Here is a 24,635-nt window from a genome sequence, read left to right as displayed (position 1 = left end):
TTCCAGCTTTGCTGCAGCTTTGCTGTCTGCTTTTGTCATTACCAGGGGTAATGCGGGAGACTGATCCCGACAAATCTCTTCCAGCCGCCAGGTGTGAAATGGACCCTAGAGCAGGCATTGGGAAGGCAGGGCCGGGGCAGGCATCTGCTGGGGCTCTCAGTGCTCCAGAGTGCTCCGTGTCCATTCAAACCAAGGGGAGCTCACTTCTCCCTCCACCAGCACCACCAGAGTCCCAATGGGAGCAGCCAAAGGGAATGCAGGCTGAGGTTTTCTGCTCTGCTTGAAGGACCTGTCATTGCTGCACAACCTTTTCATCACGCTTTTGTAAGGCTCATCCTCCCCATTAGATTAGACTTAGATGAGACACTAGGAAAAGAAGCTCCTCCCTGTGAGGGTGCCCAGAGAAGCTGTGGCTGCCCCATCCCTGGCAGTGTTCAAGGCCAGGTTGGATACAGGGGCTTGGAGCAAGCTGCTCTAATGGAAGGGGTCCCTGCCCATGGCAGGGGTTGGAACTGGATGAGCTTTAAGCTCCCTCCAACCCAAACCAGTCTATGGTTCTATAAATCCCAGACAAGATGGGAACACCCAGCCTGTCCACCTCCTCCTCTCCTACAACAAGCTCATGACAGGCCAAGGCTGTCTTTACTAAACCACAGTAAAAGCTTAAGGAGCCTCCTGCAAAAGCATCTCACTCTGTGTTCAAAGCCAGGTCTTAGTAAGATCCTCACTGTTACTTGCCAGGGCAGAGAAGGCCGATGCCCACTCCCACCACATCCAGCAGTAGAGATGCTGGTAGCAAGAATGGGCCCAAACATGACTTCTTCATCTGGCCTAAACCGACAGCTGCCAAACCCATCAACATATGGATCTCCCCATCTCCAAAGGGGAGGAATACACTGGCAGAGGCTGGATCTAGACTGTCATTCAGCTCCAGTTCTGGTCTACTCCATTAACCAGACATGCACTGAGATTTTGTTTTGTTTCAAACGATCTACAATGGCAAAGAAAGGAGAATGGCAGAAGGAGCAGCATATGAGTTCATCAGCCCACCCCAGGGGGTGAGCACAATATTGTTCCCTACATGTGTTTTCCAGCACTTAGTCCAGTTTGTTTTCCAGTCTTCCCAAACCAGGAGCCTTCTACCCCATTTATTTGCCAGCAGTTCAAAGAGGATCCAAACCCCTCTTCCTGGGTTTTCCCTTTCTGCCATCGTTCAGTTCTATTTCATGTCTCCAAGTATCAGAGATGCGCATCTTCAGACACGCTGCTGCCGCAGGAGCGAGGGTTCTACTTGGGGGATTGTCTCCCAGGGAGAGAGCTTCCTCTGTGACCTGCCAGCACAGCCCTCAGCCGAGCCTCTGATATGCTCACATTTCCATATTAGACACGAGAACGTTCTGCTCTGTTTGACAGCAGCGCTGGCGCAGCCCTGTTTCCACTGAGATAGGGCTCTCTTTTGATCTCTGGTGCGCACACTGCGAGCACTGGGGAGGGGGAAGGGAAGGTTACTGCTTCCCTGCTGGAAGGGTTTCAAGCCCTACAGGTGTTTTTGCACTCAGTCGGAGAGGAGGAGTGATTTACTTGCCTCCCTTCTCCCTGCCTGCCCAGGCGCAGCCACAGCAGCACGAGATGCGGGGTCACTTCTCCTCTTCAAAGGGCTGGTTTGGAGACAATGTAGCTGCAATGGGGAGAGGGCAGTCCCCACCTCGAGATGTGCATCACCCCAAGAGAGTGATGGTGGAGGAGCAGCACCCACACCAGGCACAGCACCCGGCTGGGGAAGAAGGAAGGGTGCATCCCAGGGAGCTGCTGCAGACCTGGCTCGGACCAGAGGAGCCTAGTCCTCGTTTCCCTTCCCATTCCTGTATGACAAACTGCACTCACAGCATCTGGGTCTCAGCCAAGCCTGGGGCTCTAGCACAATCTCACACTTTACAGCACTGCTCCAGAGCAGCAGTTCCCAAATTCCAGATAATTAGCCACTAGGGTCCATCCTGTTTGAAAACAGGTTGTCACAAACCCTGATCCTTCCATTTCCAGCCAGCTCCTTACTGCAGAGCTGGGAAAAGAGGGACTGTTTCCTCCCAGTCCTCCATGGTACCCATGCCAAGGAACACTGCCTGCCTGCTGGTGGGATAGGAAGTCTGGGAGTTCTCAGCTGCAAGGTGCTCTCAGAGTCTGGGGCTTAAGACACAGAATCAGTGGCTATAGCCCTCTCTTTGAGCCCATTTTCACAGCAGGGACTGGGTAGGTAAAGGCCCCCAAAGCATGAAAGTCTCTCTTTCTATTCTGATGCTATTCCAGCATCAGAACAGCCTAGGCTTCAAATGGCTGCCACAGTGGAGAGAACAGGGGTTCCCCAATGACCTGATACAATAAACAGGTAACATGGGGGAGCAGAGAAAGGCCCAGCTCAGAATTTCCACTGTCTCAAACCCTTTCAAAGGGCAGGGAAGGCTTTCAGAGAAACAAGTGGGTGTAGAAAAGAGAAGTTTCTTTATGCAGGGCTTCCAAGGAACCCCTCTGTTAATGAATTGGGGGAATCCCTGAGTCATTCAGAGCTAAAGGAGGAGTGCAGAGTGCAAAGCCAAGGGCTGCTCAACCCACTCAAGTGAGCAAAAATGGTGGGAAGGCCAGAGGAGAAATGGAATGAGATCCTCTGACCCTGCTGCTCCCATGGCAAACCCGTCAATTCGTGCAAGTTCAGCCACTTTATGAGGGGGAATCCAAATGCAATAGTTTGGTTCCAGATGGCTTGACTCCAGTTTAGCCCATTCTCAGCCAGACCACACAGGTTGCTACTCCCTGGGTTCCCTTCCTAAGCGTGCATGTCTTGGGATTACCAAGGATACATACTCAGCAGAAACAGCAAAGATGACAGCAGGTGTTTCAAGTGGGTTACAGGAGCCTCATGCCCCTGTAGAACAAAAGCATTTCAGGATCTATAGAAGCATCCTGCTGGAAAGTTACCTGCACATCTACTAGAAACAGGGATAACAAGAATAGGGCAGATAAAGAAATCAAGGAAAACGGGTACAGAGTAGCAGTCTATAGGAATCCTCTTTGCACCTTTCAGAAAAGCCCAGTAAAAAGCTAACAGATTCCTACTTGCATTACAGAGTTACCAGGCAGGAGAGGGTTACATGAAAGAAGAGATTTAGTACGTTCTTCGGCAGTATTAGCAATGTTATACTAAGTGACACTAGAATTCAACATCCTTCCAGAGATGCTGCCTTTCGGATCACAATCTGGGGACACGGAGTCAAGAAGAAACAATATACATTATGCAACACTTATATATACAATACTTCCATATACAATATGCAACACATATATTGCATAACGTAAGTAGCTTAAGAAGGCTTCAGGACAAACTGATTCCCTGGATTTGGGAATATCCACCTTGAAGAGCCTCAGCTGCTGCACTCCAAACCCATCAAACCCAGGATTTAGCTTCTACTCTGCTTTGTTTTTTAGGGGATTTTAGCAGCCTAAGAGCACAGGACAGGCAGAGTGACGGAGCTGGGTATTCCTGACAGCTAATTAGGTTGAACTTAACAACAAAGCCTTGAAGTGAAGGGCCTGCAAAACCTCATTTACACAACCTTGAGCCAAACTCATTAGCTGCAGGCTCCATTACCCACCGCACTTTGCCAGGCGTAAAGAAAGTTTAAACCCCCGTATTTCTAGCAAAGAACCTTCAGACAAATCAAGAGATTCCATAATAATAATAATAAAAGAAGCTGTAAAAAAGAGAAACCTTCTGCAGATTCCATCTCTATAGGAACAGTGCCATAAATGCATACAAAAGGCAGCCCTATTCTCCCTGCTAGGCTTCTTTTTTCCCCCTTTAAAGGAACAGATGCCAGCACGATAAGCCTGTGTGTCTCTTTTTCTATTAACACATGTAACCAAGCTACTCTGCCTGAAAAGTAGAAATACCCCGAAAAATCCACCTCAAAGGCTGCAACGTGCTTGTTTTTAATCATAAAGCAATTATTCTAATGAAGAGGCAATCCCTTTCTCGCACTGCAAGCCTCCCTCCGATGAGATAAAGAAAGCACAGAGCACTGGTAGCCTCCTTCATGCACCCTCGGTGCCAGACACTCACAGCTCCCACCCCACAGCCTCTTTGCAAGCCTCCCTCCCCTCCCTCCTTAATTTCAATTAAGTTCCACTCTTAGGAAAGGAGAAGAAAGGGGAAGGGGATGGGGGGATGGAAAAGCAGCACTTACCCTTTGGGGACTCACTTCTGGCTTTCTTGCTTTCTAAAGGACACTCACTGCTGCTGTTGGGAGAACATACTCTTCTCTTGCCTAAAATCTCATCTAGAAGAGAGATGAGAAACCTGAGCATCAGATAAGGTTGTACTTTGCAGGAGCAAGCAGAGAGACTTTGGTATTTTGCTTTTCTCTCTCTCTCTCACACACACACAGACACACACACAGGTATTATAAGCAAGGGGGGGGAATAGAAAGTAAGAAAAATCATCATCCTGAGAGCCTTGATCTGCTTTCCTAATCACGCAGCCCAAAAGCACATAATGACTATTCACACCCTGATCAATGCAACGCTCGAAAGCTATAAATTCCGAATCCAGTTGATTTCCTTACTGAGTTTCATCATTTGCTCTGGTGCCTTTTGTCCCCCTGGTGCTTCCACTCCTTTCATGCCCTGATGCAAAGCAACTGGGGGAGAGGAAGGGGAGGAAAAAAACAACACAGGGAAAAAAGCACAACAGATCTCTGAATCTTCCTACCACAGTATGTATCTGTCTCTCTCTCGCTCGCTCTCTCTCAATCTCTCTCCCCCCCCCCCCCCCTTTCCTCCTCCTCCTCCTTCAAAACCTCAAGGTCCTTAGCAATCTTCCCCCTCTAGATTGTACGGAAACACTCAAGCCTTTTGCATTACTGCAGCCTCACAAACCCAACACAAAATATCTAATATACAATTACAGCGTCCCCGAACAGATTTAAAATCAATATCCTCCCATAAGGCTGGGGAAACTGAAAGCATGATGTTGCATATGGGCAGGAAGGAAGAGCCTGTTTGTCACTGCAAGCATCAAATTCTCATCTATCAAGGGCTCGTTAAAGATGCAGCATCTTAAGAAGAGGGGGAGGGAAAAGCCCCATCTCACAAACAAGCACCATGAGCTTTGAGGGAGCACACGTTGATGTGCCTGCGAGCCAACACGCAGGCAAAGCTCCTGCCACTCACCCCAAGTGTGGTGGGTAAGGAAGGTTACAAACCCCCTCGGTCCCGTTTGCAACAACAGGATTACTGCTGTGCCAGGGGACGTCTGAAGCCAAGCAGCTGTCCCTCATCCTCAGAATCACTCCAGTTACTCTGGATTGAGCCAAGCAAGCCCAGGTTGCTGCCTTGGCATTGGATTGCGCAAGGAGCTCCAGAGCACAGCTCTGTGGCTGCCACAGTGCCGAGGGCAGAGCTTGCCAGGCACTGCCTCCATCCAAAGAGCAATCCTGGGAGCCTGCAAAGTTCCAAGTGGCATTTCGAGGTTCTAAAGAGCACAAGATGCCTCCGACTGTATCTTGCCATGACCCTGTTAACAGAACTGATGCTCAGAGGCAACCGCGGAAGCTTGAAACTGTCCATAACCAAATACAACAGAACAGTGGCAATAGGAAGAAGACGGGAAAGGAAGGAGCCAGGCAGTGACAGCACTTCGGTTTTCTCAGCACTTCATATCCCAGGTACTGAGTCAGCTCCTGCCTCAGTTTACCCTATAAATACCTTCTCCAAAGCCACAGTCCCTATGAGCTTGCCAAGCCAGCATCAAAGCTAGGAAGTACCTGGCCACACAGCACAGAGAGAGTCACAAGCTCCCTCCCCTTGGAAAGCTTCATTCTTCATGCTGATTTTCCTGGAAATGCCAGGCTGGTGCTGCAAACCCTCAGTGCTGGAGGCCAGGATCACACACATCCTCCTCGGGAGGGTTCTCATCCGGGATTTGTGGCTTTGAAACAACACAAGTCCCATTGCTCTGCTCGCCCCTCCCAGCCTGGCCAGGAGGCAGCAAAACCCAACAGGGCTTGTTTTGATATCCTTCAGGCAGGAGAGGCTCCATGGAGGAGCTGTGACAGCAGCACCAGCTCCATGTGACAGCAGTCAGAATACGAGCAGTGCAGATTCCTTGGTTTCACAACTCTGCCAAGGCACCTCATTACCCTCCTATCACTCCTTCTCTCTCGCTATTCCACTCCCACCCCCGTGTGCCCATCTGCCAGCAGACTCGCTCCGACTAGCACCATGCCCTGCTATTCCCAGGCACGTCAGCAGGACAGGCTGCAAGTCCCACCTCGCTCCCAACCAGCTGCACTTGGGCAGGGGAAGACTGAGATCACACAGTAGCTCTGAAGCAGCACCGTCTCCATCAGAGCTGTGCCCACCCATCTCCAGAACAGCCACTTGCAGCCCCGCGAACAGCCTGCATCCACACTGTGCCTTGGGGAGAGCTCTTGGATGTCTTGCAGTTGAGAGCTGAACTTTGCAGAGATCCCATGTTAGTGCATTCATCTCCAGGATGACCTGCAGTGTTTTCCTTCCAGCATCTCAGGCCCACACTGCACCAAAGCACCAGATCCCACACACCGAGTCTGTATGTGGGTTCCCCCCCCCAAGCTGTTTTCATGGCAGTCATCACAGAATGAGCATTTTCCTCTTTTTAATTCCCATTATTTAAGGCAAAGCCCTGGGACGTGTCAGAGGCTGCCTCTGTCCCCAGCAGTGTGGGTACTAAATCACCGAGATACAGAGTAAGCAAGAAAAAGGGAGTAATTATCACCAGTAGCCGGGATGGAGGCACAAAGATCTAACAATGCACCCCAAATTTACTGCAGCAGCAGACAGCACGAGACTGAATAACAACCTTCTGAATGCCAGTGCGAGGAGTCAGACCCCCCTTAGCTGCAAAGCAGAGAAAAGGCAGGTTGTATTTTCATTAGTTACTTACTAAACTCACAGATCACAACCTAAATGACAATGTATTCATATTACAGCAGCAATCCTTTCCTCTTTACAACATAAACCATATGCACAGCTTTGGCACATCACACAGTAAACAGATGCCCTTTACAGGACCCTGTGTTCTAAATTCATCCCCTTACACCCACGTGCAGTTCATCTAACCGTTCTTTGCCCTCACACAAAGAACCAGGATGGTGGTTGAAGGCATCGGGTTAGAAGCATCCACAGTCCATCTCCCCCTGACTTTGCAGCAGCAGCAGCAAAACCAAATATGTTTTGCAAATGAGCTGGCAGCAGAGCTCCTGGATGCCTTACCACCCTCACAGAGACAGGTTGTGCATTTAGAGTACATTGCCACTCATCGACCACAGAGCCAGCAGATAGCTGTTTGCTCAGCCCATGCACCACCAAAAGGCAACACTCCACCTCAGAGAATGGGAGGGATGGCTGGGGGGGTTGGCTTGGTTCTTCCTCCTGTTTTGTTCCCCAAATCCCTGGTTTTGCCTCTTTCCTCCTGCCTTCCACAAAGCATTTCAGTTGAAAGGAAGCCAAATAAAGCTGAAAATGAAACACATTATCAGTAGAACTGTAACATTATGAAGCTAAGCCAGGCAATAATGCAAGTAAGAAGTGCTAGAGGAAGCCCCAAGCATACTGATCACTGTCACCAGTGCCACACAACCATCCCTTCCTTGTCTCCTATGCAGGTCCCTACATCCTGCATTACATCAAGGCTCCTGCCAGCCCAGTCTAGTACAGGAAGTGATCCAAAGAGCTTTCTGGAAATAAAGTCCATTATTTTCCCTAAAGACTGAGAAATCCAAGTGGATTTTTTCCCCCTTTTTCATAGGAGGAGAAGTCCAGCACTCACCTGCTGCACTTCTAATGGGAAACATGAATAGAGACACTACAGGAAAGGTCAGCTGGAGGAGGACTTCTGGCCCCATATATAAGCATAATCCAATGGCTTTGCAACCATAAAGAGAAAGGATGCAGGTATGGGACCATAACATGAGCTTCTACAGAAGCCAGGGAAATGTGGGGTGATCTGATCACAGCCCTCCTTGGGCCTGAGACACACTGATCAGAGGCCATGGGTAGACACATCACCTGGAGGTAACAGTGCTTTGTACTCCTGCACTGCTGCTAATCCTCAGCCTCCCATCTTCATTAGCAGCTTGGAAGAGAGCACTTGGAAGCCTAAATCAGCTGGGAAGATTAGAAAAGTTATCCTTAGGTTCCCCCAAAGGGACTTGATCTCCACTCTTCACAAGGGAATGTGCAGCAGAGATGCACCAAGGACACACACTGCATCGATGGCAGGGTGAGAACTGAGCCCATGTCCTCCCGAGTTTCTCCTGGAGAAGGGAGATGAACAAACATGAGGTGGACACAGAATGTTGTTAAATGGGTGGACGATAGAAGAGGATCCCAGTTACAGCTGAGGGACTGCGCCAAGACTTTCTGCACTGTGTTATGCTACAGCACAACAGGAGGAGATCAAGACCTATCTCACGCTCCTTATCCATATCATTGCCTTTGCTATGAAAGCTTCTTGGACCCAGAAGTCTCCGAGTAAACAGAGAACTGAGCCAACTTACACGGGAGATCACCCAGGCTCAGACAGCCAACATCTCATGAGAAGAAAGTCCTTTTTCCACCTTCTTTCACATTATTTTAACAGGAGAAAAACATCCTCCGTTGCTCTTAACTCCCCCCATAAGACTTGAAACCCTGGAGATGACAATTCCCACCGACCACTCCGAAATGTCTTGGCAGCATCCCCGTTTATTCATCTCTTCCCTTTCCCTTGGCACACACAGGCCACCACCAGAGGAGCTGCTCTGCTCAGACAAGCCTGGTGCTCCAGCCCTGCTGCTCCGTCTGGTCCTGTGCCGAGTGTGACAGGTTTGTGGGGACCCTGAAGGCTTCCATCCCCATGATGGGCTTGTGTCTTTGTGAGAGGCTGCACCAGCTTGCTGAGTCTCAGCAGGCCCAGAGCTGCTCTGACAAAGGGGCCATGCAGGAGGCGGCGTGGAATCTGGCTGCACATCGGCCTCATCCCTTGCCAGCAGGGATCAATGGAACAAAGGGAGAGTGAAACACAAGGTCATGGGAATAACAGGCCATAATTTAACTGAGGGCAACGGGAATGGGAAACAAAAATAATCATTGGGGAAGCTGGGGGAAGGGAAGCGATGGGCTTGGGGGACTTGGGATGCTAGAACAATACAAAGGCATGGCAGCTCATGGGGCAGGGTTAGTTCTAGCAAGGAAGGGGGAAAATACGGCTGGATCACTGCAAAGGAGATGTTGAACGAGCTGCAAAATAAAGGTAGCATCTTCCTCCCAGCAGGTCAGCTTAATGGCTTTAGGGACATGGCAGGCAGCAGGCTTCCAACCTTAACTACTGCACTGGGTTATCTCGTCATTCCTTTGTGTCACATCTGTATCTGTTTGTTGGTTGTCATTTAGACTTAGATTGCAAGCTCTCCAGGGCAGGAAGCATCTCTTTGCTAGCTGCTGTACCACTCCTAAGAGTACAAACAGCAGAGCAAGCTGGGCCCTCCTGCAATGGGTCTGAACCTAGCCTGTACCAAGGTATCTGCTAATGTTCCCAAAGCATCACACTTCAAGTTCACTAACCCCTTCCTAAACATGAGTTAATTGCATATGAAAGCTGTGAAAGCACACAACCAGACAGTAGTTGAGTAGGATTCCCAATGTACAACACATCAACCATCCTTCCTCAGGCATGAGAAGCTGCCTGCATCCCCTTTCTCAGCTCTCCCTACCAGGCCATCTGCCTTTCCTCCTACCATGCAAACAGTATCCTGCTACTTCCCACCTCCTTGTGCTCACTCAGGTTGCCCAGCTGGAGCTAAGCACCTACAAGGACTGTCCAGTATCTCACCCAAGGAGTGAAACAGACAGAGATGGAGGCCACGCTGGAGTCATCCTCCTGTTTATCAAGAGGAGGTTTATTAGAGGTGGTGCACCAACATCCCTTCATCTCACCAGATTCATTTTTACAGCATGCACCAAGCCACAGAAAGGTGGTAAATATTCATAGTATGAAAAACCACTCATGGAGAGGATACAGTGCGGATGAGAGAGCTCTGAATTCATTTGATATGCTGCAGAGAGGAATTTTAGCAATTGCAGACTTGTGAATCCCCACTCGCTTCCAGAAGACATTTAAAGACTGAGGCTGGGAGGGTGGGCTGGAAGTCCAGGCCTTTTGGAGACTCACTCTGTGGCTCTAGAAAGCAGCATGTTCTAGTAAGACAGAAGGTTGAAGCTTATTAAATCAGAAGACTTAAGCATGGTTCCAGCAAGGATCAGACTTTAAAAGGACCACAAACCTCTGAGGCAAAGGTCATTTGGCTTCAGTTTATATAGTTGTGATACAAAGCTATGAGAACTGGCATCATTCCTCTGACACAGACACCTCCTTCAGTCCTGGCAATGCCACACAACACCCCATCATGCCAAAAGGTGGGTACAGCAACGTGGGATAGCACCCCCGTTTCCTTTATGGGCTTCTAGGTGCTGCATCTTCTGCTTGTGGCTTGTGCCAGCATCCTGGTATTCCCTCCACCACCAGCACAGCAGCTCCACCTCCTCTGGCTGCTCCTACAGAGCTCCTGCCATCTCTTTAGAGAAGTGGATGCTGAAGGCAGTGCTTTCCAGCAGAGCTGCTGGTGGTGTCGTACCCTCAGCACCATTTCAATGGCCGATTACACTCCTTCAGCCCCTGAAAAACACCAGCGCTCCTCCAGCCCGTGACAGCTTTGACAGCCAGACTCCTTAATTCCTTTTTCTTATTCCCTTAATCTGTCATCTTTATCAGGCTGGGGAAGTGCCAGGCAGCATGCAGGAGCCCCGGCCCCGATCAATCTCCACATTACAGCTGACAGAATGGTGCTAATAACTTATTGATCTAATGTTTGCCAAGCCCCACTGGGGCTGAAAGGCTGCCATTGATTGGCTTGAGGGAAGGAGCCTCTCAGCTGAGAGCAGAGTGGAAAGCCTTCAAACAGTCTTCTTCCCAAGGAGCCTGGAGATGGAGGGAGGGTGGGGAAGGGAGAATAGGAAGGACAAGGGAAATAAAGGCAGGAAGAGGAATGGAAAGCAAGAAGGGCGCCTATGTGAGGTGGGGATTAGGAATGCTATAAAGAAGGGAGAGAAAAGGGTCTGAGGACCAAAGAGATGCAAGGAAAAGAATGGGAAAAGGGAGAAGAGCAAAGGGAAGAGGAGGAATGGGGAACAAAACGGTTGTGCAGAGCTGAAAAATTAATGAAATAGGGAGGTGACCCTCTTCTTGCTCACAGCATATCATTAATGAAGTCCTCCCAACCCCCAGCTCTCCATCCTAGGACGAACCCTCCCAAGGCTGCTCGTGCCTGATGGAAAGCAAGCAGCACTGCCTGCTACCCTGACCAGCTCTGAACCACAGGCTGGCATCTGGGGAGAGGGCATCACAGGACAGATCCCAGCTTAATTTATGAGCCTGCTCCCCACTGATACACAAGCCACCCATCTCCTCAGCTGGCACTGAATGGGCTAAGAACCAGAGCAAGCCATCACACGTGCTTAGCAGAGGGAAGGGGGAAACCTGGGCTTACCTGTGTATGCAGAGACAGCAGGAGAGGAAAAACCCCAAGCCAACACATGGCCTTTTACAGTAACTGTAGTAATGGTTATCATCTGCTTTGCCTTTTACCCAAATGAGCCCAGTCTGCCCAAGGGTACACGTTGGAGCAGTGCTGTAAGCAGGGACTGAGTGGGCAGGGCTTCAAGAATAGACAGTCAGGGTCACACACTGGCCTGGAGGTTCCCCTGCCCTGAGGCTCTAAAGGCACAGCACTAACTGGGTCAGGTCTGGTTTTCTGGGGGGACCTCTCTCAAGTCCATTGATCCAAAAGGCTGGGTCAATGTTTCCACGTGTCTCCTGTAACACTGCTCTCCCAACACACAGCCCTGCATCCCTTTCTCTTCAGTGGGACATCTCCATCACTTCCATCTCACAAAGCTGTGAGCCACAGGCACGCTGCTAATGGCTTGATACAAGGAGCAGAGCAACAACGTGCCTGGGACAGCACCCTCAATTCCCTGTGGGCTTCTAGGCACTGAATCTTCTGTGTGTGGCTTGTGCCAGCATCCTGGTATTCCCTCTAACACCTCCTCTGGCTGCTCCTCCTACAAATCTCCCAGTATCTCTTTGGAAAACACCTGCTACCTGGGAATCTAACCACAACACAGGCTTCCCAAGCATACAGCTATGGGGAGATGTTCTGGGGAGTGTTACCTTGATGCACAGCAAGAGCAGAAGGCTGAGCTTTGCAGAACTAAACCCACAGCATCCAAACCTGATGACACCAAGACACACACATGCACTGGAGCAGGAACAGGGTCAAAACCATGGCTCTGAAGCATCAGCTTGCTCTGGGGCAGGGTCAGGGGCAGTGACTCACTCTGTGCCTCCTCTCCCTGTGCTTCCACCCACAGCAGCAAGCAGGAGTGGACAAGTCAGGTGTCACGCTACGATCTGCCCTGGGTTTCTATGTATAACATCAGTGAGATGTCACCGCACCAGTGATTTGTGTTCAGCTCTTTACTGGCTGCTGCGAGGCACCTGGGAAAGGAGGTGGGAGCAGGGGGTGGGGAAGAGGTTATTTTTGGAAGCAGGAGAAGCTTGCTCTTCCCAGAGCTGCAAGGGAAGGAGGAAACAGTCAGTGCTTATTGCGGTTTCAAACCCGCAACACGTACTGGCCATGAGCTTGGTGGCTGATTCAACTGGAAGTGAGCGATGATGGGCTCATGGTCAGCCTGCCCTGCAAGGCACAGAGGAGACCAAGCTACCTCAGCTGCCACAGTGAGCCTGGTCCCAAAAGGGAGGGAGATGCACCTGGAAATACATCCCTGACCTTCCCAAAGGTGCTTGCAGAGCCATCCTACAAGCACCCTCCTGCCAGAAGCAGGCTTCAAATCCCTGCCAAGAGCAAGGCTTACTGAACTCCAACAACAGGGCACTAAACTGCCTTGGCTCCTTCTCCTCCTGCAGTGATAAAGCCAAGGATAAAACCTTAACACTCACACCAGCAAGATCCCATGCACTAACCTACGCTGCAAGCGCAGTTGCAGGGCACAGTAAAAGGAAATGCTTCCATGTTGGGCTTTCCCATTTTTCCTTCATCTCCCAAGCTCTCCATTTGTATTACAACAGGATGCTGGTTACCTCCCACTCCCACAAGGCATCAGAAGAACTAAAAATGAACCTAAAACAGAGCATGAAGAGAGGACAGTCCTCCAGATCCAAGACAAGAGAATGAATGGCACTGACAGAACCCAGACCCTCACGCTGGCTGAGTGAGCAAGCGTCCTTCATGGTTAAACACCTAGACCAAGGTGCCTGGGTTTACAACTCCTGGATGCCCATTTGGAGCCGATTTTCTGCTCAATTTAAGGCAGCAGTTCAATAAAGGCTTCTGCTTAATTTTTTGTTGCTCTTTGGCTTAGTTAAATGAGAACGTGTCTGCAACCCAGCTCATTACCACACGCTCAGCAAGCAGCCGTTCGCCGTGGTTCTGTCTCTAACCATTAGCTATAACATCCTCGATCCCAGTTCTTTTTCACTCCCAATATTAACTCCTCCACAGCAGATGAAAGCTCCAGGTCTCCACAAAGCCATTGGGAAGCCCTCTGTGGTGGGCACACACGCTTCAGGGATAGGCCCAAAGAAAGACAACTGCTTTGATCAGCTCCGCATCCATGTGTGAGAGGTACAAGTACTGCCTTGTCAATGCAAATTCCAAACAGATCCAATTTATGTGGACCTGTTTACAGTTCACTCCTGAAATTTCTCCTTTGTTTAGGCAACAGAGCATCAAGTGGGAAGATGAGACAGGAGTGTTAATACAGAACAAATAACCTCACGGAGAGAACAGAGAGATTGCTCTTCCATGATGTTTTTGGGACATGTAGATGAACACTGCTTTTTAGCACCCCAAAAGCAACACGTAATGCACGGCCTCTAAGGGACACAGATGTCCTGTTCTCCCCATCAGATGGGATTTCCATAGGAATCGGGTTAACACGCAACTGTTCTGGTCACCGAGGAAACCAAAGGCCAAAGCTCTCAGGGCTTGTCATCTCCATCGCACTGAGCGGCAACCCCTAGGAAAAGCCCAGGCTCTCTGGGAGCTCTGCAACAGTGGAAAGCTGGCCTCGTGCTGCTTCTCACACCCCAGCAAAGAAGCCTTTTATCACTGGGGAAGTGGTCTTTAATCCACACCCATTAAATGCAGAACCATAGCAAACTGCTTGCTGTTTGGAGCGAGACATGGTGTTCTGCCATGTCTCCAGTAAGCGCCCTCTCAGACAATATGCAGACATCAAACCAACTCCCTCTAATCACCAGGGACAGAAGGAAGAGAGGGAAGATCTACCCACCTTCCTCTAGCATCAGTGAGCCTGATTCCTCCACTTCTATCCATGCAAATAGTCCTACTGCAACTGGAAAGTCATGAAATGTGGCACTGCAGAACAGAGGGTATTTGAGGAGAGAAAGAGGAGAAATTAACAGGATTTTTGCAGGAGAGAAATGATTCAGAGCCTTGGGGCCAGGACTCTATTGCAAAATGCTTGTTCAGATCCTATAGCAGCGTGCAAAGCACACACACACCAGGCAGGAGACAGCCCTATTTGCTCCATGAGCCCTGCAGAGCCTCCTCCGTCCCCCCCATCCCATGCAGCCGAACTGGATAGAGGAGATTGGCCTGGTTTACAGACACACCATGAGCTGCTTAGAGGGGTTCTAAATCCCTGTTTGATGTGCAAACCAGCAGCTTTGCTCCTGTGCCTTTATCAAGCAGCCCTGGCTCTGCTCATCTTTATGGGTGTGTGTGTGTCTCTCGGTTCAGATTAAAAGCGCCTTGTGTCATCATCCGCTCCCAAGGTAAGCCCCTCTGGTAGTGCCCATACTGGACCCTGTCTGCTGCCTCTCCTTTAGCTGATCCAGCGGGAAAGGGCTTCTACATCCTCATTAGGCTCATCACCTCCCAGTGTGTGCTCCCCCAGAGGCACTGAAGCATACTTGCTCTACCTTTGCAGATGTTATTAAGCTGCTTACTGAATCTCACCACTGCAGGCTGCCTCTCTATGCTCCAAAGGAACTACAGACCCCATTAAACGCACTTTTCCTTCTCTTCCTCCATTTGGCATAGTATATCCCCATTGTGACTGCAATTTAATTAGCACCAAGGAAAGCATTTGCCAGCGTTTTCCACTGCAGAACACCACCTGAAGAGAAGGATGCAGCAGAAAACCCAGCCTGCAGTCAAGAGAGGAGACATCACTCACCTTTCCTACATAAACTGGCCTGGGAGCTCTGAGACCACCAAAGCTTATTCTTCCAGGCAGGGTCTACATATTCCATGTCCATGGCAGGGGGCTGGAACTAGATGATCTTTAAGGTCCCTTCCCAACCAAACCACACTGTAGGTTCTGCAGTCCTGCAGACGGCCAGCACTTGGGTGAAGTAGCTCCCCTCTCTTCCCTACAAAAGGACTATCTGTGGGCAAGAGCCAACCTTACCTCTCAGCAGCTGGATTAGCCTGCCCCAGGTTTAATGAATACATGTAGTCCAAACACTGGCTAGAGCAGTAGGAGATTAAACCCAGCAGCTGGATATAAGCCCAGTGCAGATATGACCTAGACTTCAAATGAGGACCTAGACAGCACTTTGATCAATGAAGAGCAACAGAGATGTCAGACAGGCAAGTGCCCTTCCTTTACCCGACATCCTCTAACACAAGAACTTAGTACTCTTTCAATCTGTGCTGGAAACAACCAACTCTTACACATTTGAGATTTGCAGAACCATTTGGTGACCCAGGGACTATAGAAACCAGTGCTCTTTATTTCGCAAGCACAAGAACCTCCACTCCCAGTCACAGAGAGGCAGAAAAAGCAGAAATGTACTTATTCTGAGGACATGATGCCATCAACAGTTGACCCAGAGAAGAAACAACAGCGTGAGATGGTACAGATGGATACAATCCTAAACCAAGGAGATGGGTTTCTTTAGTCAGTTCAGAATTCAGAGTCACAAACAGGGCAGCTCTTCCCAAATCCCAACACCACCACCACCACCCCCAGGACCTTAGGAAACCTGTATGCCTCAGTGCCAATTGCAATAAATCCGTAGTGCCACTAAGCAGACGCAATACACTCAAGTTTGCTCCATGATTAAGAGATCTCTGTAATACCTCCGGGTCCCCAGTGTGCCCCAAGCAGAGAGATGCTGCTAACATGCATCAAACATTAAGAATATCTCAATCATCACCAGGGCCGACGGTGGCTCCGAAGCCAATCAATAGGGCAATTAGATTTTATCAGCGCACGCCTCTCGGCCACCACCTTCTGCTGTCACTGCAGAAGCCTCGGTTCGGGGCTGCCAGGTCCAGGTCTGCCTGAGGAGCATCAGCTGAGGCAGAGTTCTGCCTTATTTTGATAGATTTTTGCTGTTGGTTTTCTGTATTTCCTTTAAAGGCGCCGTATCAGGGGACACTTCAAACAGGAGTTAAGCTGTCAGCTATTCTTATCGAGGTGTCTTGCTTCACTACCTCACTCCCAAACCTCTTGCCGGCTCAATCTCTACATTGCAGAGTAACCCTTAAACACTAACTCTTAAAATTAGTTCTACCATCCCCTCCTTCTACCCCTGCTAGTAGAAAGAAACAGAACCAAGACATAAACCCAGTAACCAGCATCAGCTACAAATCCCAGCACATTCTGCTTCTGTTCCCTTGACTCGCATGTCCAAGAGGTGGTGACACAGGTACCAGCTCAGCACACCTCTAGAGTCAGAGCTGGCAGGTTCTGCATAGACTTTGGCCGATGAGGCTTCCCTTAATCAACAGACATGTAAAGTGAGCCAGCTACCAGATGGGGGCGGGGGGAAATCAGGGTTAAAGTGCCCCTGTGGAGATGTGACAATGCCCCCTCTCCCTTTAGATACCCAATGCTCTCATCATCCCCGTACCTACTCTTTTGCTGGCCAATTCCTGTTAGACACACCAATCTGTTTTCTATTTCTCATCATTTCCTATGGTTAAGAAGCTAACCAGAGAATCTCAAATAATACTAAGAAAGAAGAATGAAGACTTCTGCACCTGCTCTTTTCTACTGCTGAACACTGGTGTGAATGAAAAGCACCCTCCACACTGCTGGAATGGATCTCAGAGAACTTCAGCAACACTGGTCAAGCCCAGCAGTTTCTCTGTAAGCAAACAACGTTTTAAGAACCATTTTAACAGAGAGGGTCAGCTGAGACACAGACTCCAGCAGGATCATACAGAAGAACCTACCTCTGGCCAGTTGGGCTCTTAGAGCTGTGTAGGAAAAGGGGCTGTGGAGGCTGGTTAATGAAGAGAACATGGAGATTCAGCTGTGAAAGCAAAGCCTGTGGCTGCTTTACAGACACACCCCAAATCCCCCAGGTCAGCACAACAAGAATATGGGACTGAACACTTGACTGTTAAAGCAGTCACCTCAGCACAAACTCCAGCAGGCAGGAGGAACCTCTCTGGAAAGGGGTCAGGCCTCACACAAAAGGCAAACCGGATACCTGTCAGGTTACTGAATATCCTCCCAAGTCATTCCCAAAACCTGTTAGATGTGGTGTTCCCTTCAGATTCAGGGTTTAGTTACACAGTCAGCAGAATGACTTACAAGAAAATAGGATACCCACAAACATACATAAAGCTACATATAGAAAAGATTTCCAGGAAAGGCCTACGTTAACATACAGAGAGAGCCAATCCTGATTTGGAAGGACAGGCACCACATAATAGCATAATTCCCAGTTTTTCCCCAACTTTTATTTATAATCATAAATAATTCTCTAGTTTATTACCTCACTTGTTGCCCGACTCATATCTATCACCAAAGCATCCTCGCCCATAGCTCCTGCACTGACATCCATAGAGGCACAGTGCAGAACCCAAGAGGAGCATTTCTGGTTTCACCACATTAAGTTGAAACCAGATGAGCCTCCCCGCAAAGCCAGGCAGAGCAATAAGACCAAACAATCCTGCTCACAAAGGAGCTGGCAGGCACAGAGGCAGCACAGGGAACCTCTGATTAATGAAATTACAAATCAAGCCATGCTCTCTGCAAGGCCTTTCTGCTTCACTTGACACCAACCCCGGGGACATTTCACTTCTTCGCTGGCGCAAAGCTCCTTTGCCAGGAGTTGAACACAGAGCCCTGGATTTGAGAACAACACAGGGCTGAGATCTCAAAAGGACTTTTAATATTGCCACGAAATCCATTCAGTGTTCATCTTCAGCCAGAATATTAAGAAGCCTTCGTACAGCTCACTCCGAAGTGTAACACAAACAGGCACAGACAAAACAACTGCTGCAATAATGAAGAAAGGAAAGAGAGAAAGAGAGGAGGGAAGGCAACAAACCCGAGCCAGCAGGACCTGCTCCAGCTGCTTACCTGCTGCTCCTAAGCCAACATCGATGCTGTTTCTCTTGAATTCACAGCGGCTCTGGGTCTCTGGCATAACGAGCTGACGGCTCTGATGCAGGTTGGAGATGATAGTGGAAAGGTCGTTATCGCGGCTGCAACAGAGCAGAAAAGCACCAAGTTAAGGCAATCCTATTTGCCACCACATAATTGATTTCTGTGTGTATGAGCATATGTGTGCGCGCACGCAAGAGCCTTTTGTTTGCCTCTGGCAGAGCTGTATTTCACTCAAGGTTCTCCCCCTCCTACCCATCAGGTTCCTAAGTAACCTCCTCTCGTTTTGGGGAGCGGAGACTTAAGTGCAAAGCACTTCCCAAACAGCACTCTCATTTCCCATCAAGGGCTCTGCAGCTGCCAGAGCTCCTGATTTCACTTTTGCCAGATATAACTTGCGTGGGCCAGAACTTACATCTCAGATGGAAAAACTCAAAGTGTAGGAACTGGCACAGCTATTCCAGAATTAATAGGAAACTTGAACTGAAAGAACTGATAGTTTTCTATCAGTTGCCACCCTTTTTAGTCTTAAAAACAAAGTCAGTTTTTTCCATTCCATCACTGCTGGAGCACAAGACTACTTTAGTTACTTGAAGACTAGTTCTGCTTTAAAGAGAAAAACCCACCACGAAGCTGGACATCAGCACTGCTCAGAGCTGAGGGGACACAGTTATTTACAAAGCTGATTTCCAACTCTTCAACAGATCCTGGAATAATGCTCCCTTCCGTCTGGGAAAAGAGAATGCATTAGAGCAGTTCAGCATCATGCTGTCCTTGCATCCAATTGCTGCTTTGGCTAGTTTTGTCTTTTATCCCTTTCTACAGAGAAGGAGAAAGCAAAAAGCCATCCCCTGTAGCAAGTAGTGCAGTTCACCTGGCAAATGCTTTTGCTTGGAAGCTGCTATCCACTTGTACGATACTGTTGACTAAATGATGCACGAACATTGAAGAACAAGCTAAAACATACACATGACACTCAATGGAAATGCTGGAATGGCTCCCTTTTGTTTGTATGTTAAATCACTCATCCTTTCAGCACAAGGTGCTGGCTCCAAGCTGAACGTGGCTATTTTAATCCCTCCCCTCTTCCTCAATGGAAGCTGACAGCCAGGAGAACCAGAGGCACCGAGAACAAAATCACACACATCAGCAACAGTGCCCTCCCTCCCACAGCCACAGCTCCTTCCCAACCTCTACTCACGTGCCAAGAGCACCCACTCTGTGCTGCTGTGACACGCAGCACATGACACCAGCTCCCTGGTGCAGAGGAGAGGGTCCTCACCTGGGCCCGGCAGGACAGCACGGAGGGTGCATTATCTGCAGAATCACCTAGCTATGATCTTCCTTTAAATATCCCCCCCTTATCCCCCCGTACCTCCTCCCCAGCAGGGCTATCAGCACTAGCAACAGGAGCAGATCTGCTCAGATGCTCCAGCGAGCCCAGCCCTAGTGCAGAAGCAGGGGCTAATCTGTCGTCTAGCTCCCTGCTAATCAGATAAGTTTATGACAGAAAGTCTTTAGACAGAGGTACTTTCAGCGGGCGTCTGGCTCCAGATTTTCACAAGATGCAGCAGACAAAAACAGACTCTCTGTTCCCCGCTGCTCCCCCCGCCCCCAGGCTCAGCCAGCAGATAGGATGCTGGGCTCCCAAAGCCTTTGAGCACCCAGTGCATCTTCCTCCGCTAAACCAGTTCAGATTCCTCCTTATGCAAGCAGAAGGCTAATTACTTAAGCAAGCCCACAGGTGAGTGGGAAGCCCATTTCTCCTGTGCCAAGCAGTTTTGGGTCTTATCCTCTTTTAGCTGCCACCTTTAAGATGCATTATGCAAATATTTGGGTGTCTTAAGTCATTTATGGGATTAATGTGAAGTGATTATCAGTTCTTTTTAATCATGCCAATCAATAACTGGATGTCAGGGACAGAGGACAAATGCAGATAAACGCTGCCATCAGCACAACGCTGGGGAAAGGGCGGAGGAGAGGAGCCAGAAGTGCAGAGGGAGAGAGGCAGGGAGTAGGAAGAGGAAAAATGGGATAATTGCCTCTTTGCATTTGCAGAGCATCTTGCATCCCAATCCGAGCCCAAAGCACCTCTGATACATCAACACGGCAAGAGAGCCATCAGAAAGAACTGTTTTATCCTCTCCTTCTGGAAAGGACCACTGGAAAAGACCATAGCAACTCCTTAACATGACTTGATTGTCCAAACAGTATGATCTGTCCATTGAAAACTAAACCCAGGAGAAACGTTACCACACCTCAGAAGTAGTATCTTTCTTTCCCAACAATCTTCTGTTTTTGGGAGACTTTCCATAGCTTTAAGATCAAAATCATCATGGTATGCAAAGGTGTGATAGCAAGTCCTAACTCCACACACAAGCAGACAGCACGGGACTGACAGGTATACCCTACAGGCTCCAAATTTCAACTCAACCTACCCACACTATTAGGCAGGAAAAACATGACTTTGCTAGAATACCTCTGCAGAAGGCAAACTGAACACCAAGGTGACATTAAGAGGAAAGGGGAGAAAAGACCAGAGATAAGGCAAACAGGCTGAGACAGCTTTTAACACATCAGACTGGCTCCAGGAGCTGTTCCTTTTAGTGCACGGGAGGTTGGAAGCAGAGGCTGCCTTTTTGTTCTGGGCTTGTTCTACAAGTGGCACAACAGCAGGTAACTTATAGCTGGGGCTCAGTCTTAGCATGGGAAAAGAGAGTGAATGGCAACCAGAGCTCCTTATGAAAAGCTGAGGTATCTTTCTGCACAGGTGAAGACTTTAAGCGTGTTTTAACACACTGTAGGCCAAGATGCCCCCAGCAGATACAGCTCCATGCAGCTGCAATCAGTCTCCCTCATCAGCTCATGCAATCAGCACTGCATGGACTCTAACAAGGGACACACCTGTGTAAGGCTCTGCTTTGACCACAAAGGACTTTCCACCACCATGCTGGATGAACAGAAGAAAACACCAGTTTTGGGGCTGCAGGTGACAACTCTGCCCCCTCCCCATTCCCTGTGGAATGTAGGGAACAAGGAGAATTGGTACCAGAGACCCTCCTGAACCTCCATAAAGCAAAGTCATTGAATCACATAATAGTTTGGATTGGAAGGAACCTTAAAGCTCACCCAATTCCAACCCCTGCCATGGGCACAGACACCTTCCACTAGAGCAGGCTGCTCCAAGCCCCATCCAACCTGGCCTTGAACACTGTCAGGGATAGGGCATTACTTATTTAGTCCAACAGGCTGCTTTCATCCCAGTGCCATTTAATAAAGGCAGTCAAGTTTGGGCTTTAGTCGAGACTTGGTGCTTCAGGCACTCCACCAATGACCCAGTGCTTTAGCCAGGAAAAAGGGCTCTGCCCAACTACCAGCAGTTCTCAGGAATTACCTGCTTTGGCACACTCACTGTCTTACACTGCACTCCCAGCCCTGCAATCGCACTGTCTCCTGCTGCCTGGCCCTGGAAGAGCACAACACACACAGCACTACACAGACCAGGGGAGAGCCATAAACCACCTCAGCCAAATCACAATCCCAGCCAAACCACAATCCCAGCCCTACAACCCAAAACAGGCAAACATCCACCTCAGCCCTGCCTCATCCAAAGGCCATAAAACCCCCAGGAAACAGCCTATTTCTCCACAAAACCCAGCCAATTTGAATTCAACCCATCACATACCTGGTTCCAAAGGCAAACTGCACTGCACAATGTGCTCCCCTCTGTAGCACAGCCCAGTGACCCAGCTAACCCCTGCAATTATGTGCAACAAGGAACACCTGTGCTCCATTAGTGCCCACAGCTGGGCAGGGAGCTCCTCTTGCCGCCAGATGCCCATGTTTTAGCTCCTCCATCCATGTTCCAATTCCCTTTAACTGGTCTCCAATTCCTTCATCCCATTCCTTGTTTTTCACTCTTGGCTGCAGACCTTGTGCAGATGAGGCCCAGCACAGCACCCACCACAGCCACCCTACAGACACTGGGTCTTGATGCACAGAGCCAAGCATCGCAGAACACAACCCAAATGATTGCCACAGCATGGAAACAAGACCCCCTCCCTCAGCACAGGTTATTCTGTGCCTTCAACTTGCTTTAATGGTTGGACTTGATGATCTTAAACGTCTTTTCCAACCTAGCTCATTCTATGAGTCTATGATAACCAGAGGTGTCCCTGCCCATGGCGAAGGGGTTGGAACTGGATGAGCTTTAAGGTCCCTTCCAACCCAAACCATTCCATGATGAGTCTGTGATTCTGTAACACAGGACAGTGCTCTCAAATGACAGCAAGTCTCCTGGGGAAAAGGCTATATGTTTCTCTTGGTTTACACATCACCTAACTTGCCCACAGTATTCCTGTCATATGCACAACAGGCAATCACATGCACAACATGGGCTCAGGGCTGCAGCAGGCAGAGCCAATGCAGGATTGAAGACCCTCCCTCAAAGGGAGTACAACAGGAAAAGGAATATACAGCTTGCAGGACCTCGGGACAAGATCCTCAACGCACCATTTGGGGTTACCAGCATACATGTAGTAATCACAGACTCATCAGTGTTGGAAGGGACCTCTGGAGATCATCCAATCCAACCCCCTGCCAAGGCAGGGCCACCCAGAACAGGTTGCACAGGAACATGTCCATAGCAGGTTTGGGATGTCTCCAGAGACAGACTCCACAAAGCCCCCTGGGCAGCCTGTTCCAGTGTTCTGACACCCTCAAAGGTATAAAATTCTTCCTCATGTTGAGGTGACACTTCTTGTGCTTTAGTTCATGGCCACTGCTCCTCATCCTCTCGCTGGGCACAAATGGAAAGAGTTCGGCACCATCCTCCCTGTACCTGCCTCTGAGCTATCGACGTGCATTGATGAGATCCCCTCCCAGCCTTCTCCTCTCTGGACTAACCAGGCCCAGCTCCCACAGTCTCTCCTCATAAGAGAGATGCTCCAGACCCCTGATCATCCTTGTGGTCCCAGTTTCCTATGCTCACTGGAAGGGAAACTAAAGTGCCTGTGAGAGCATCCCCTCCAAAGTCTCCATCAGCTCTTCCATGACCGCAGTGGGAAGGAGCCCTGGGTCCTTCCCGTGTAAAGGATTCCATCTGCGTGCTGAAGGCAGTAATTCCACCCTGGAGCTCACTCCCAGCCCTGGCTGGGCAGTCCCGCTCCGCTTTTCCTTTGTCTTGTCCCTGAGCCGCGGCTGGGTGCCTGCTAATGCAGGTGCTGCCCATCCACGCACTGACACATGCACACACAATCAGATTAAAGGTCTGATCCCTTCCAGTAGCAGAATATTATATCTTAAAAACCGGATTAGAGAAGGGGGCTTGAGCAAGATACACATCTCCTGAAAGGTCAAGGAGGAGACAAACAGCCCTCTGTGGGGCTGCGGGTTGCTATGGCAATGGGCCTTTTGCATGGGGTTTGGTAATTCCTGGTTTGGGGACCCTCAGTAACACAGGTATGGTCCCAAAGTGTGCTGAGACAAGGCTTGCTCTTGCAGTGAAATGAAGGACTTACAGCCAGGGAGCCCAGGGACATGTGGCTGGTTGGCCACATCCGGCTTTGCCTTCACGCTGGGAAGTGACTCAGTGCTGTGGACAGTCTCCCAAGAGTTTTCTTCTCACAGCTGGCTCAGGATGATGGAAGCTCATCACAAGACCTTTGTCAGTTAGTTCTGCTCCTGTGGTGGGCAAGGTTCTACGGAGGAACTGGCTGCACTGTAAGGTTTTTGAGCCTGAACTTTAAATCCAATACACATCCAACCTCAGCCCAGAACACTACAATTCTCCCTGTCCTACATCCAAACACACTCAGTGAACTCCACTTACAGCTGATGCACTGTTGCTCATTCTCTGTTTGAATCCAGTCTCCTGTTTTTGTGACACTGTATTTAGTAGCTGTGAAGAGGAGTAAAACTGAGGCTCTTGTGTGGAAAGAAGTGCGTGATGTTTGCTGATGAAGCAGTGAGATCCCATCTGCACAAAGCCGCCCCTCCTACTAAGAATAAGGGAAAGGTAGGAGCCACCCAACAGCAGTGTGCACTTCCCTCCAGGCCAACTCCACAGCTCAGAGAGCAGCTGCCTGTGGCACAGACCTTATCATGAACCTTCA

At 49.4% G+C, this 24,635-nt stretch overlaps 1 protein-coding gene across 7 annotated transcripts in view; it reads right to left on the bottom strand.

Moving 5' to 3' along the window:
- SAMD11 (sterile alpha motif domain containing 11) overlaps window positions 1–24,635 on the bottom strand; it is a 135,426-nt gene that overhangs the window by 28,949 nt on the left and 81,842 nt on the right. For all 7 annotated transcript variants that reach the window (XM_057432257.1, XM_057432226.1, XM_057432240.1 and 4 more), the window contains 2 exons: window positions 18,499–18,623; window positions 4,236–4,328 (listed from right to left, as the gene is read on the bottom strand). In XM_057432257.1, the coding sequence (XP_057288240.1) occupies window positions 4,236–4,328; window positions 18,499–18,623 (218 nt within the window). The remainder of the gene's footprint in view (window positions 1–4,235; window positions 4,329–18,498; window positions 18,624–24,635) is intronic.

Source organism: Pezoporus wallicus, unplaced genomic scaffold (assembly GCF_028554395.1).
Source record: "Pezoporus wallicus isolate ANWC-B61680 ecotype Strahan unplaced genomic scaffold, APGP_CSIRO_Pwel_v1 contig_8006, whole genome shotgun sequence".
Classification (NCBI taxonomy): Eukaryota; Metazoa; Chordata; class Aves; order Psittaciformes; family Psittacidae; genus Pezoporus; species Pezoporus wallicus.
Note: the sequence above shows the minus strand (reverse complement) of the source record. Positions and strands in the feature narration are given on the sequence as shown.